This window comes from Fundulus heteroclitus, chromosome 16 (assembly GCF_011125445.2).
Source record: "Fundulus heteroclitus isolate FHET01 chromosome 16, MU-UCD_Fhet_4.1, whole genome shotgun sequence".
NCBI classification, from domain to species: domain Eukaryota; kingdom Metazoa; phylum Chordata; class Actinopteri; order Cyprinodontiformes; family Fundulidae; genus Fundulus; species Fundulus heteroclitus.
Window position 1 is genome coordinate 10,035,180 of NC_046376.1, and position 16,431 is coordinate 10,051,610.

A 16,431-nucleotide genomic window follows, 5' to 3' on the forward strand; every position below is an offset into this window, starting at 1 on the left:
CACATATGAGGAATATGACTCTGGATTGTACAGTGCTCACAAATTGCTTGCTTACACAATAATACAATAACATCATAATGCGGTAAAGAAATCTAATACAGTCTCCAGAATTGAGAGCACATATAAAGACACTATAAACAAAATGGACAGACATTTCAATAGTGCAATGAGCAGGGTGCAAAGGATGCCAAAGTAAATTATTAGAACCATTATTGTTGTTATTATGTACATGCTGGAGGTGGAGGTGATGTATAGGTGCACATGCACATAGAAACATGTCCACGGTGTGATGAATGCAGAGAAGACTTTCATAAGGTTACTGACACATTTGGACTAATCTGCAAAAAAGTTCTCTTAAAGCTCATAAAGTATTTCCAGCAATTGTTCACATTTGCATATCAGGAAATTAGAACACCAAAATATATATTTATTTCTAGAATTAGATTCAAAACATGACACTCATACATTCTATATATATTTTTTGCAAATAGAGTGATATAATCTTAATGCAGTCTCTCTGTGATCTGGCTGGCCAGGTTCACATGTTTCATATGGGGGACCCCGGTTTAAATCCCTGTTGTGTTTGGAAAGGCATCCTGCATAAAAAATGTGCCAAGTTTGTTTGCAAGTTGTAATGACTAGCTGTGGCGACTCACAGTGTAATATATTTCCATAATTTTGTTCTGTAAATGTTGATGATTATGGCTTACAGCTCACAAAATTTAAATATTACGAAGGACTAATACAAATAGGAAACTAAAGAAGTTGGCTGTTCACTGAGTGCTATGTCCAAGAATATAAATGTGAAATTGCATGGAAGATAAAATAGTTTTGAAAAAGATAATCAAGCAACCCTTAGTGCCTTATGAGCCGACACACGCACACGGACACATCCAGGACGTCGCCTGCGACTCTTTGTGTTAAGAGTCTCCTGATCCAGACACAAAATCAGAAACTTCTTACCTGGGCTGAAGAGAAGAAGGACTAGACTGTTGCTTAGTCAGTCCTCCCTTCAGATTACAGTAAACTTTACATTTCATTTGGAAATCAAGGTCCCAGAGTCTGGAGAAATGGAGAGTAGGCAAACATCTCTGTATTAAAATAAATTTTTATTGGTCTTGTTTAATGTTTCTCAGTTTCCTGAGAAACATTTCATCCACTGTGAGCCACTATCACTCAACCTCCACATGTTTGTGCTTCATGTGTATTTCAATTATAGATTAATTGAGTTGACAAAATAAATTCACTTTTCAGTAATATTCTGAATAACTAAGTTGCAGCTGTAATGGTACCAAAAAGTCAGACAAAAGATTTCCATTGATACAGGTTATCCACTGTCACAGTTAATCTTTGCAACACAAACTCAATACTCCGACAGTTATGCAAGTTCTCTATTGTAAAAGGAAGTTTAGCCTTTTTAATGTGCAAAAAACGCTCAAGGTTTTTCTGTGGTACAAAAAAGTCCCTTCTGCCTCCTTCCCAGTTGGTTCTGCTGTGTAAAAATAATGAAAATGTTATGGCTGTAAGGCCTGGTGAGATGGCATTACGTAAATTAGCAATGTCCTATATTTCATATATTTAAGCACAGTAACTTATTCCCTTCACTTTCAGAAAACTCCACCAGGATGACACTTAAATAGCTCCGAGCTATTTTTCTTAATCCGAAACCTTGCCAAGCCAAAAGACCTTTCAAACATGTCCTCCTCTGATTGATTAGCTCCTTGTTAAAGAGTCAACAGAACCTCAACACTTGTCTGAAAGTTTCAGTGAGATGAAAGAACCTGAGAAAGTTTGAGAAAACCAACACAATTTTTAGAAGGTGTGTAAGCGACTCACATGCATTGGAGCAAAAAAAAAAAAAAACTTTCTTGTTGCTGTTTAATTCAGCCACAAATCAGTTATTGTCTCATCTACAAAATCTATAAATCCAATGTGTGTGAAAAAAGGTAGTGGTTGCACAGGTCAACGGGGCTAAAACAACTGCTGGACAACAGCGCCATCTTGTGGAAATGTGTGTACATATGAATCCAATATATTTAAAAAGCATCACAGCTGTTTATGGCTTTGCCACAAACCTTCTAATCGTCCTTTTCACTTTTGTCTCTGAGTTCCTGTTTATCCCCCCAGCTGCACTCCAGGTTCTGCTTCAGTTCTGCCAAATCCCTCCGGATCTCCTCCAGGAGCTCCAGCCTCGTAAGCTTCCTGTCGATGGATAGGAGCAGCTCCTCTTCCCCAACGTGCCTGTCGACAGCATTCTGCTCTGTGGCTGGAGGGTCAGATTCGGGCGGCTGAAACGAGCCCATGGTCTGTTCCCACACCATCTCAAAGTAAGAGTCAATGAAGGCCTCCAGCTCGTCCAGGCTGCTGTGGCCCCACTGATCAACAAGAGCCTGCAGGCCTCCAGAGTGGGACAACCTGCGGAGAGTCCGCTCTCTCAGGGCGGGATGGCAAAGGGAACGGACGCCGATGAAATCGTCCTCTGAGGCGATGCCGCCGCGCCGACCCTGACACGACACCAGCACCGTTGTCTGACGTCTGGGAGAGAGCAGGAGGCTGTGAGGAGAAGGGAACCTTAAAGGTAAATCTATCGTCGACCAGCTCCGTCCTTGTTCGAGCACAGACAGAAACACTAAGCTGCTGCTGTCCAAGAACACCAATCCTGACTGTCTTCTGGCTCTTCTTGCTGGTAAAGCCACCGCCTGTGTCGGCGCTAATTCCTCCGGATAAAACGAGGAAGTTGCAGCCTCAGCCACTGCAAAAAAAATAAAATAAATCATAATACATATAGAGGTGCAACATGTCAAACTGTTTCCAGACAGAATAAACTAATCTCATCTCTCATTTACAGAAAAACCTCCAGTAATCTGGTACATTTAACTGGTTTTAGTTCAAATTTGCTTCATGTAAATCATCTGCTTAGCTGTGTGCACATTCAACATGACAGATAGTCGTTCTGTACAGCAATCATATGAAGGTCATCGTATTGAACAATAAACCATAATAGAAAGAGTTGTCCTTTCATGTATAAGAACCCTTTTTTTTTCTCCAGGTCACTTCAAAATGTTCTTTTAGATTAACAACCCATTGTTTCACACAGCTAGCGTCCCAGAATCTCCAAAAAATATCTATCAGGTTTTTATGAATGTCTGTCGATGTCCTTTTTTTCAGCCAATTAAAAATAATCAGCTTTGAAATTATGCAAACTTACTACAAATTGGCCATGCTGATTAATTAGCCTGTATTTATTCAATACAATTACTACAATAATAAATTAGCAGACAACAACTACCCTTAGTCTATTTGTAGCCTATTTGTAGTAAAATTAACAAAATGTTAAAATCCTCTCTTGTTATTTGAGGTAAATCAATTAATCAATCATGTTTTTCTTTTTAAGGAAACAAAACCTGAGATCAGCAAAGACAATAATAAGAAAGGCTGAACTATGTGCGCTGATTTAGGCCCCAGGGAGAAATATACACTATTTTATCACCCTTTACGTAAAACCTCCTTATAGCCAAATGATCCACAGTATAATTATTCATAATTCTAGTTTCAAGATATTTGTGTAAGAAGTATTAAATTAAATAACATAAATTGGTTCACTTGAACTATGGCTGTGTATGTTTGCAGTTTGCAGGAGTAAGGCATCAATATTTGTTCAAACAGCATTTTATTAAAATGAGTTGAGTTAAAATATATCTGAATTAAGATTTGAATACTAGGAAAACCTAGGTTTTATGTTTCCCAAAACTAAAACTGTGTTCGGAAATACTAAGTTTAAGATTTCTAAAATCATTAAGTTTACATTCCTGCGTTCAACTTTCAATGGTTAGACCACATATGTGTTACAGATATCATTAATTACATTTTTCCTTGTCAAAAAATAATAATAATAATAGTAAGCCAGATGAGCTTTCCTTAATCTACCGTCAACATTTTGGATCTGTTGAACAACTCTTTTCTTTGGATGAAGGCCTTCACTTTTCACATTTGATTGTACTCAACTATCCACTGAACAAAACTGTCCCCACAGTCAATTACCAGGAGAAACTGATATTTTTGATGGCTAAAATATATTTCTTTTCTCTGGAATCTTCTTTTCACTTTTTGTTTAATTGGGAAAAAAAATCTTAATTTCACACAAGGTATCCTAAATGTTTTCGTATATGTTTGGAGCTGAATCCTGGTGAGTCATTATTTGTCATACCAATTCCACTTATTTCACAATATTCCATATTATTTTAAGAGTAACTGCAATATTGCTATAGATATCTAAAACATAACATGTCTGGTAATGATTATATATCGTTACCAGACATGTTATATCTTATATATATATATATATATATATATATAGATAGATATAGATATAGATATATAGATATAGATATAGATAGATAGATAGATAGATAGATAGATAGATAGATAGATAGATAGATAGATAGATAGATAGATAGATAGATAAAGAAATGTGAGATTCTCCTCTAAACAGTAAAATCTGTCCTGTTAGTTTAGTTTAGATTGTATTACCCCTGCTGTCTTGGGAAAGCAGGTAATTGCCTGTTTGGAGTAATAGAAATAAAAAAAAAAACATGCATTCATGCGGCACACTCACAGTCAAGAGACAGCCGGTGTCTTCTGCTCGTCCTCTTCCTTAGATTCCTCTTACTCAGCGTTGCATCATTCTGCTGTTCCTCTGCAGAACAAACCCTTTTCCACATGCGGTCACCTCCATAAAGATCATCCGCCTCCCCCATGACCAACATCTCCTCCACCAGCTCCACCAGCTCGCTCACCTGAGCGCCGTCCCCCTGGTTCTTGTTGTCCATGACATGGTACCTGTTGCCGCACCGCTCCACCAGCGTCTGCAGCGGCTGGCCTTCGCTCTCGATGCGTCGCTCGATGCTGGTGTCTCCCAGCCAGTCGCCGTGGCTGAACAACACCATCGCTCTGCTCCACAGCCGGCTCCCCCCGGCGTCCAGCTGTGTCTCTGCGGCTTCGCGGTGGAGATCCGTGAACGCGGCGCTCGCGTTGACAACCAGGAGGACAGCCGAAGGAGTCCCCGCAAATTCAGCGCTTACAGGGAAGCATCCGGGAGTGTCCACCACAGACACCGTCTTCCCTCTGACTTTGCAGCGATTTTCACTACAGGAGACCGTCTGGGCGTCTGTGGCGAAGGCGTCTCTGCTGAGGATGGTGTTTCCACATGAGCTTTTGCCTCCCTTCCTGCCACCAACCAGTATTATTCTCAGCTCTTGCAGAGGGGCGAGCTTCTCTGTCGATGTAAAGTCATGTAGAATAAGTTAGAATGTTTCAACAAACTCACGCGTAGAGTATTTGACATTTAACTCACCCATCTCAGCCTGTGCCCGCCGTCGTTGCTTCTCCTTCCGCGTCAGTCGTTCGTTGGCTCTCTCTGCCTCCTCTCTCATCCTCCTCCTCAGTTCCCCCAGCTCTTCCCTCTCTATTTCGTAATGCCACGTCCCGTCGCAGCCACACATCGTTTCCTCGATCTTCCCGATCAGTTCTCTGACTTGAAATCCATCTCCTCTGGTCTTACTGTTCAGGACGTGGTACCGGTTGGAACATCTCTCCACCAGCCACCGCAGAGGCTCCCCCTCGCTCTCGATGAGCTGCTCCGTCGTGGTGCCCCCCAGCCAGTCCCCGAACGTGAACAGCAGGTTCACGCGGCTCCAGACCCGCTCGCTGATGAGCTCGAGGTGCTCCTGGGCTGCTCGCCTGTACGTCTCCGTGAAAGCTCGGTCCGCGCGGACCACCAGCAGAAAGACGTGAGGCCCCGGCGGACACAGAGACAAGCTGAGCACCATCTCCCTCCTGTCGAAGAGGGGACTCTCGCTGCAGAAGTAGTTCATCCACCAGCCCGGGGTGTCCACGACGGTCACCTGTCTTCCAAGCACAACACCGTCTCCAACACGACACTGGGCTGTCCTGCCGAGTCTCCGGCTGTTCTCTCTGCCCAGGATGGTGTTCAGCGCCGAGGTCTTTCCTGAACCCTTGGCTCCGAGCAGCACAAGGCGGATTGCAGTGACGGGCCGTAACTTCTCTGTGAGCACAAAAGAGAGCAGAGGGATGAGTTTGGACCCTTTTTTTTTTTTTTTTTTTGCTTTGAATATGTAATTTTTTATTTTTTAAAGGCTGCACAGTGGCGCAGTGGGTAGCGCTGTTGCCTTGCAGCAAGAAGGTCCTGGGTTCGAGTACACCCCTGGGTCTTTCTGCATGGAGTTTGCATGTTCTCCCTGTGCATGCGTGGGTTCTCTCCGGGTACTCCGGCTTCCTCCCACAGTCCAAAAACATGACTGTTAGGTTAATTGGCTTCTCCAAATTGTCCTTAGGTGTGAGTGTGTGTGAGAATGGTTGTTTGTCCTGTTTGTCTCTCTGTGTTGCCCTGTGACAGACTGGCGACCTGTCCAGGGTGTACCCTGCCTCTCGCCCAGTGAACGCTGGAAATAGGCACCAGCAACCCCCGCAACCCCATGAGGAATAAGCGGTTTGGAAAATGGATGGATGGATGGATATGTAATTTTAAGTCAGGTTCATTAGAACAGTAAAGCGTTTGCTCAATTAATGTGTAATACCCTTACCCACTGAATGTCTTTGCTAAACCCACAATGTAAGTTTTAAGATTCTGAAAAATCCAAACGTTGTACCGGTCTGCTGAGTCAAAAATTGAAGCTCTCATTGTACCAGTCGATCTACATTCCCTCATCTATGGACATGAACTTTGGTTCATGACCGAAAGAAGATCACGGACACAAGCGGCTGAAATGAGTTTTCTCCGTAGTGTGTCTGGGCTCTCCCTTAGAGATAGGGTGAGGAGCTCAGTCATCCGGGGAGGACTCAGAGTAGAGCCGCTGCTCCTCCACGTCCAGAGGAGCCAGTTGAGGTGGCTCGGGCATCTGGTCAGGATGCCTCCTGGACGCCTCCCTGGTGAGATGTTCCGGGCACGTCCCAACGGGAGGAGGCCCAGGGGAAGACCCAGGACACGCTGGAGGGACTATGTCTCCCGGCTGGCCTGGGAACGCCTTGGGGTTCCTCCTGAGGAGCTGGCCCAAGTGGCCGGGGAGAGGGACGTCTGGGCCTCCCTACTGAAGCTGCTACCCCCGCGACCCGACCCCGGATAAGCGGAAGAAATAGAAGAAAAGCAATCAAAACATAGAAGTTGGCCCATAAAAGCTTCAAGGTGCAGCCTAAGGCTGTTTAATTAAGTTTGCTATTTCTGTCGAATCTAAATTAGCTAAAACTGTTATAGAATACCCCGTCCACACAGCTTAATTAAATTTGAGCTAAAAAGGCCTCTGTTGTTCAGTTTTTACAGTTATACTCTCAAGCATCAGCAGCACCGGAATCCCTCTTACTGCAACTCTGATCATTTTGATATTTTTATGTTTTCAGAGGATATTTAGTTCTCGCCTTTCTGGATTTGCGCTCCCATCAGAGAGATTTAGCTGTTCTGTTTTCATATTTTTCATGCTGGTGGCTAAAAAGTTTAACATTAATGCTACAACTCCAGGTAACTTTGTTTAGTTAGATAAAACGTATAACTGAGTTGAGGAATACAGCTTTAGACCGTATGTAATGTTCACTCTGCCACCAGGGGCAGAGTGAACATATCAAGGAATCTTTGAGATCTTTATATTTTACAAAATATTGAGTCATAAATATGTTTCCCCACATCGTATATGGTGCCATTCACTAGTCTGGGCCTTTTTGCATTGAACGAAAGACAGCCTAAGAATGAAGTCCAGTCTCTAAGCCATGGGACACCCCTCAGCTCTTCCCACCGTCTATGGGAACGCTCTTTATGTCAAGAAAGACCCAGACAGCCATGTCCTCCTCCCCTAAGTGTTTTTTTTTTTTAAAGATTGCACAGTGATAAGTAGTACAGACTAAACATTGTTAGACCATAAATATCTTCAGGACATCAATGTCATGTCAAAAGAGGGTCTGCAAGCTTTCAACTGGTTTCCTAATTTTCTTAAAAAACTTAATTTATCAAGCAAATGTAAACAATCTTGCCTCCTATCATCTGTCTGATTTTGGAGCATAAGCTACAGGTTACTAAATAACTTACATATCCCTTTGAGAATACAAAAAGAAACAACAGTAAAGATGGAGGAACTGCTCCTGAAGCACTTCAGGCTTGCACGGGGTTGCAGTAATGGTGGAGCAGGCTTTTGCGCATGCCTAATGTGACCTAGACAGCATGTTTACAACATGTATAATGTGTATCAGATACAATCTTTACATAATAACCAAATTTCTCTGTTTTTAGCTGGTGCATCTGCAGCTGGATACTGCCCTTATTCATGCAACGGGCAGTTTGTTTTCCATCTCTAAATAGGTTTTATGTGCTGCTGCAGTCAAGATAAGCTGAGGAATCCTTTCAGCGCTGAACAGGGAACCGGAAGAAAAGTATCAGATACTTATCCAGCAGAAAAGTGGTAAGAAGACACTGGCGTGTTTACTTTGGAGCTGCAGAAGATTAACTGTGACAGTACCAGCTGTATAAGGCCTGCAGGAAAACTCCTGTGAATGTACGGCTGCTAAATCTTGTTAGGAGTGAGATGAAAAGCTGTGTGGCGGTATAAGCGACGTAAAGTACAGCTGAATTTAAACCTTTTCAGCATTTCAGGCTTTTGGAGACTCGGACTCACCTCGCATGACAGATCTGTGCCGTTTTATTGTTAAAAACCTCAGCTGAGCCCTCTCGGCCACGCCTCTCTTCTCCTCCGCTGCCATCTGTAAAACGTTTTCCTGCATCTCAAACACTCTGTTTCCGTTCGCCGTAACGAGTTTCTGTATCTTCGCCAGCAGCTCTGTTACGTCGGAGTTCTCATTCAGGACAACGCTGTGACACCTCTGGTGGCACTTCTCAGCGAGCCAGCGGAGGGCCTCCCCCCCTCTCTCCACGCACTCCTCCGCTTGCGTGTGCTGAAAGCTGTGAGCGAAGGTGAAGACGAGCACGCAGTGGTCCCACGCCCCGTCACCCAGCAGGCCCACGTGCTCCTCCACGGCTCTCCGGCGCCTCTCTGAGAACACCGAGCTCGCCTTCACCGTGACCAGAAAGACGTGAGGGCCCGGCGAGCACAACGAGACGCTGGTTACGATCTCCCTCTTCACGAGATTCGAAGTGTCCCGAGCGCTGGAGTCGCACCACCATCCAGGAGTGTCCACCACCGTGAGCCAATGTCCGGCCACCACTGCCAGCCTGCGAGAAGAACAAGTCCTCTCTTTGGTGACAAACTCCTCTTTGCCAAGGATCAGGTTCCCCAGAGAGTTCTTCCCACAGTTCCTTCCTCCGAGAAGGACAATCCTTAACTGCGATGCACCCGAGCCGTCCCCTAACAAGAAACACCAACAAAGTCCATCATCAGAAGGCATTTGAAATAGAAACAAGTTGTGGCTTATCAGACTTCGCTTCTAAATGAGATAAATAGGGTGGCTGATAAAGTCATATGAGTTATTAAAATCTTACACGCTGTAAGCCTGCTGTTTGCCATCTCAAACGTCTGGACGTTGGATTTAAAAAAAGAGTCACACGTTGGCGTGTCTCGTCTGAGTTTCCGTGTTCTCCATCCAAAGTGCCGAGTCAGCTGGTGTAGGAGTGACCACCTAAAGGTGGGGTTTTCTTAGATTTCACGAGTCCAAAGGTCGTCCGTAACACGTAATCAGCCACACCTCTTAGTAGTCCACAAAGAATGGGCCATTTAAAGGCTGGGCGAGGAGAGGAATGTGTTTATATCCTTGAGATGATGCATACTTTTTCTGTTGGTCTTGTGTTGTATGTTTATATATTGTCATAAAGGCAATCAGCAACAGGGTAATATGCCAGTACCTTCAGTGAATATGACCATGGGATTCATAATGGCCAGGGTAAAAGTTCATGGCAGGTTGTCATCCCATTCAGAGTAAATGGCTCGCATACCCTGATAAAACGTTTTGGCAATGACGCAGAACTGTTTTTTTTTTCTAGAGCTGCAGCTCCCCCAGTGGAGGCTGAGCGACGTGGGGAAATCTTAATTATTGTCAGTGGAGATTTTAATAAAGATGCTGGGTAAGGAAAGGATTTATCAGAAGCAGCCGCGAGGCCCACAGCAATTCTTGAGGAGCTGCAGATATACCATAAATCTGGTAGAAAATGCTGTTTACCATTGGAACCATTGTTTATCCTGCACTAACTGCTATTGCACTTCTGGTCAGACCTACACTGCATTTCGTTGCCTTGTACCTGTACCTGTGTAATGACAATAAAGTTGAATCTAATCTAATCTAATCTTACAGGACAAACATTAGCCATTCACTCCCCAAATCTGGCCCTTAAGGAAGCAGCATGAAGAAAGTCATTGTTCGAAGACATTCATAAGTCATGGAGGGGACAAAGCAAATATGTGGACAAAGGCTCTCTTGTCTGGTGAGTCCAGGACTGAACATTTTGGCTTACATGCAAAATGACACTGAACATCACATTAAACGCACCATCGCCACATTGAAGCATGGTGGCAGCATCATCATCAAGAAGTTAATACAAGTTTATTGGAAGATGCATTGAGCTAAAGACAGGGCAATCATGGAAGAAACATCATTACAGGCTGGTTTAGGAGTTGAAGCTAAGGGCTGTTCATGTCGCAGCAGGACGATGGCCCTGAACATTTAGCCACATCAACAACAGGACAGCTAAGATCGAGTAAGATCGGTGTTCTTCTGGTCAAAGAGCCGAACAAAATGCAATTGAAAATCTGCGGCAAATCGTAACGATTTATGCTGGAAGACATTCTTCGTCCGATCTGACTGAGCCTGAACTATATAGCAACGAAGAACTGACAAAATCCTGTGAAAAGCAGCTGCTATTGCAGTGAAAAGTGGTTCTACAAAGTATGGACGCGGTGGAGTGGAACACTGGTACCATTCTTTCCTCACAGATAGATTACAGCTGCTCACGGTAAACAACAGACACTCTCCCCTGACTAGCACAAACTGTGGGCTTCCACAGGGCTGCGTTAGTTCCCCTGTGCTGTTTACCATCTCCACCAATGACTGTGCAATGAGGGCGCCCAGCCACCAATTAATTACATTTTCAGATGACACGGCCTCTACTGTCAGGGCAGGAACAACCATGTTTGTGACCAAAATGCACACTTAGCTAAAACTGAGGAGATTATCTTTGGCCAAACCCAACTCACTATTTTTCCACTCGTCATACATCAGGAAATCTGACTAGTTTAAATCCATAAGAGTATTCGTGGACAACGCCCTCTCCTGGACTGCTCATGTGGATTATCTGTGCAACAAATGATCCGCTTTCTGAAGAGACTTGGATCCTTCGGAGCAAGTACTGTCATGCTGGACTATTTCCCCACAGCCGCCGTTCAGCGTGTGTTGCTGTGTGGCAGCTCAGTGTGGTTCAGTGGCCTTTTAATACAGCTGAAGAACAGGCTTCTTCAAAACCATTGCCCCTTCAGTGGAGCATAAATTCATTAAGTTGTGTAAAAAAAAAAAAAAAAAAACGGGCTACAGGACATTTGTATGGACTTGGCTCCTCTTTAGAACAGTGAACTTGACCTTTTGCCATCTGGGAGGGGATTTATGGTGCCTTGTTGCAGAAGGAACAGGTATAAGAACTCCTTTGTGCCATATTCCTTTAAAGTCCTAAACCAGAGTAACGATAAATGAACTTTAAATTATTATGATGGACGTTTATGATTTCTTATATGTGTTGTTTGGAATTTGACAGTTTATGTAAACATAATTTCCCTTTTTATGGATGATAATGTTTTATCTTATCTGAATACAATAGGCTTTTTACATGTTTTATTGTGAATAAATATTGAAAAGCATATTTCACTTTATTTCCAACTAACAATCATGCACTGGTTTGTAAACCATCGTTAAGAACCATTTCTTTAGTATTTGGCAGAATTGTCATTTAAGCACTTTGACATTTTGATTGTCCTTCCTCAGGCTTCTCACATGACTTCACTGGTATTTTGACTCACTGCTCCTTTCAGAACTGGTGAAGGTTTGTAGGCAGCTCTGCTCGTACACACCTGCCCACAATTCCTTTCTTGATATCACACATGATGTCACACAAGGAATCTGTGCATTTGAGTTGTTGTTTTTAAAATATATCAACACATGTGACCCAATTTAATTCAGAAAAAAACATCTATCAGCCTTTCAGAAGCTTACAAAGCCCTGAGATTATCACACGTGCTTTCGCAAGTAAATGGACTGAGTTTTATATAGTGCATTCATTAAACTTGGGGTTAAGAGCCTTGCCCATGGGCACATTAACATGGGACAAGGGGAAGCTGGAATTGAACCCGCAACCTTCCAATTGCAAGACGACTACAGTCACAGTTGGCCCTCGAGTAGTTGAAATGCACATTTATCTTAGTGTCTGCACACGACAAAATGTAAAACAAAAAGTGGGAAAAAATCGATATTTAAAATATGCTGTCTCTCATTTTTCTGGCCTTTAGCAAATATAAATAGTTTTAGTAATCCTAACTGGGCAAAAACAGGAAAAGTCACATTTCATTTAATATCATCAGTAAGAGAAAAAAGGTTTTATGTCCTGTTATACAGTATATGCAGATATCTGGTTTCAGCTGCAATTTTCCTCGAGTTCTGTAATATAAATAACTATTCAATCTGAGGAATGTGACTGCTCAGTCAAGTAAATCTACTGCATCTTATCATGACATCAAGTCACGTTGACTCAGAGAAAAGCCATGCAGTCACGAGTGCGTCTGCTTTCCTCCACATGACGACACGGTTGTTGTTGTCAAGTCAGGTCGCTCTCGGTTCTGCTGTACACCTAAAAACAAAGCAGCTGATTTAATGTGTTTTCCAGTTAAATCTAAAACAAGTCTAAAACAGATATGCATATGTAAATGATAAAAACATGACGGTCATATTAATAAAATAAAAAGTCCCTGCTGTATACCAGGGTACCTTTATTTATCTTTCAAAGCAATCAGATTAAAACAAGTAATAAAACAGGCAACGATAGTTCAAAGTTCATAGTCATTTAAAAAAAAAATCATGAGCAAAGATGGCATGTTGTTTTTTTTTAATCAAAGATTAGCACTTTTGATTTCTTTTTGCCTTCAAGGATATTTTTCTATTTTTTTAATTTTTTTTATAAATCATTTAATCTTAAACACACTATTTTCTGTGATAGACTCTGCCTGCTACTGAGAAAGTATTTTTTTAAATCCTTTTTTTGGATAACTAATGGCCTTTTGTGTCAGGGAATGAGTTTAATTTAATGTGGTCTTGATTTGACTGAAAAACACTAATCTGACTTATCTCATAGAATAACCGTGTTGAAACGTTTCAGTTTTAGAGCTGAAAGCTGCCACAGGGAATTCTGGATTGCTCTACTTTCCACTTGGTGCCCCTGACATCGGATCTGATTTGAAGGGATGGGCAGCGTGCAATGAACTACTACACCAAACAAAGAGGAATAAACACACAATTAAACATGATTAGTCTCCTGCCTTCTGCATTGTTCTTCACCGTGGTAATCAAATTGTCTTTGGCAGGACTCATGACAGCAGGGCTCCTTGTGACCCACGGCGCTGACCGTCACACGTCTCACAATACTGCTTTCCTTTCTACCAAGTAAGGTGGCTTCATGTTTCTTCGTACAGCTGAGAACTAATTAGAGCTTTAATGTTTTAAAACAATATCCTACATCTGCTTAAGTTTAAGTATGTCAGCTATGATAAAACAAAATCTTCACAATTTGTCATCTAACTCTTGGTCTGTGAGGGAATACAGTCCAAACACTGATATTGAGCTGAATTGAATGATATCAAACTTTACAGTGTTTTCTTGTTCAAATAGGAAAGACAAGAAAAAAAAAGTCTATATAGAAATTAGGGATGAAGTCCATATGAGGCATTGATAAATTAGGTCGCTGAGATGGGGAAAAATTACTTATTTTACCGTTTCGCTTTGCAGATTAACTGAGAAAATCCCCAATTCGACTCTCTATACACTTTTGATTAATACTGAGAACGTTGGAAATCCTTTCCAACACTTTGTTTGTTCAGTTTGCTTTTCTCTGACGCTTCACTTGGCTTTTACTTCAGTTTGAGTAAACACCCAATCATCTAGGTCTTGCCTTAGCACTGAAATAATGTTTCTTACATTCCTAGCTCTCCTAAAAAAAAAAACTCACAATGGTTTAATTTATCATGTTAGCACTGTAGAGGATGTTTAAGTCTCATAAACGGGGGAACATTAACTGCAGCAACTGATAAAGTGACTGATTTGTACTTACGTGTCAAGAATTAATCGCGTTATATGAACTGTCTAATTTTCTTGTCAGTCTCAATAATTACTCTGAAATAACAAATTCTCTTAGCCTTCATTGCATGTTTCATAGAAAGAAAGAAAAATGTGGGAAATGTTAATTCAACAAACACAGTGTTAGGAAATTGAGTTGGAAGTTCAATAATTACATGATTAGATACAGTCTCTTATGGAATCAGTAATTATTTTGTCAGTGTGCTCTTGTGTATATTTCAATAAATAATTAAATAAAGCATGGTCAGAGTTGATAGGAAGATGGATGGAGCCAAATACAGGGCAGTCTTGAAAGAAAAGCTGTCGGAGTTTGCAAAAGTTTTGAGACTGGGGTGGAGGTTCACCTTCCAGCAGGACAACCACCCTAAACATAAAGCCAGGGCTACAATGGAATGGGTTAAACATACTGACTGATCTTGAGCTCTGTTGCAAAGAATAATGGGCAAACATTTCAGTCACTAGATGTGCAAAGCTGGTACAGACATGCCCTAAAAGACTTGCTCCTGTAATTGCAGCAAGATGGTGGTTACACAAAGTATTGAGTCAAGTGGGGCTGAATACTTTAGAAAAAGTGTTGCTCAATAAACCACAAAAATACAACACATGCACACAGTAAGTTCAAAAGCCTTCCTCTTCTCTACCACATGTTCTGTTCTGTTTGTAAAGACAGAGCTCTAGGTTGTTGAAAGATGCAGCATTAAAAAGAAATACATTATAGCGACCCTAAATGTAGCATGTATTAGTTACAGTGCTGTGAAAATGTGGTTGCCCCTTTACTGATTTCATATTTTTTGCAGTTTTGTCACACTTCAGTGTTTCAATATAGCACACAACTTTAAATATGAGTCAAAGACATGACAAGTAAAAACAAAATATCATTTTTAAATCACCCCCAGGGTAAAGCACAACTGTGACTTGTCACACCTGAGTTCACCTTCTCTAGCCACACCAACGCCTGATTACTGCCACACCTGGAGAACCTGCTTGACAACGTGAAGGGTGCCAAAATATCCTCAAAAGCTGGACATCACGATCCAAAGGAATTCAGGAATAAACGAAAAGGAAAGTAATTGAGATCTATCGGTCTGAAAGAGGTCATACAGGGTCACAAAAGACCGCACGACAGCATCCAGAGAACTGCAGGCCTCACTTGCCTCAGTTATGGTAGGAGTTCACGCCTCCACCATAAGAAATAAATACTAATACTGATAATCTGCTAAAAGGTGAGCTCCAGGATGAGGCTCAAGGTTAACATCCTTTTCTCTGCGGAGGGTGCAGTAAATAGGAGACACTGCACTAATGGCTCACAGGCCAGCAGACGTGTTAGAACATGTTTTATTTAATATTTTTGGCAGGACGAATGAAAATAGTTTCTTCACAAGTGGAGTGAGGGTTGGGAAGATGCAGTAAACCAGATCAGTTTAGAGAGTCAATTTTAACCGGATGTTTGAAAAGCTGTCAGCTATTTATTGAAATAAATGTGCTTTTAAGATCTTTCCATTTGACTAAATCACCTTTATACCACTTTTCGTCTTTGGAATGTAACAAATCACAGCCATGGAGCCACAGGAGTGAATTGAAAAAGGCCATTTATGTTGATGAGACAGGAAACCCAATCATTTGACCCTTAGTGAACATAGTTTCCCTGTTTCAGGAGAAACGAGCAGTATGAGGACGTCAGGTGTGTGGGTCAGGTAAGATGCGCTGTGTGTTCTTACCTGTCTCCAGCAGGGCAGGACAAGCGGACGCCAGCCAGCAGGTGTCCCCCATCTACTGCTAATTACCATAACCCGCTGTCATAACTCTTATTGATAAACTCCTTTTACTATATTCCTGCGTCTGTTGCATCCGGGTCGACACAGAGCCGCGACAGAGAATGAGCAGAAATGAAGATGTCTCTAAATATCTTAAAACTTGTATTTATCTTCTTCAGCAAAATGTTTTTTTTTTTCTTTCGTTGCTCATAACCTCTGTCTCTCATCGTTCTTCACTTCAACTACGAACGAAACATTAAAAACGAATAAAATTATAGTGAACCTTTTGTTGATTGATTCACAATAATTTCAATTTAATTCAAACCCAGCCAAGACAGAG

At 42.0% G+C, this 16,431-nt stretch overlaps 1 protein-coding gene across 1 annotated transcript; it reads right to left on the bottom strand.

Moving 5' to 3' along the window:
• Positions 1-2,011: 2,011 nt before the first annotated feature.
• si:ch211-214j24.15 (GTPase IMAP family member 8) lies at positions 2,012-16,107 on the bottom strand. The gene is made up of 5 exons (XM_036148009.1): positions 16,056-16,107; positions 8,676-9,362; positions 5,354-6,064; positions 4,616-5,275; positions 2,012-2,752 (listed from the first exon to the last, which is right to left on the bottom strand). Exons 1-5 carry the CDS (start codon positions 16,105-16,107, stop codon positions 2,079-2,081), a joined length of 2,784 nt encoding a protein of 927 aa, XP_036003902.1. The 3' UTR covers positions 2,012-2,078.
• Between the last annotated feature and the right edge of the window lie 324 nt (positions 16,108-16,431).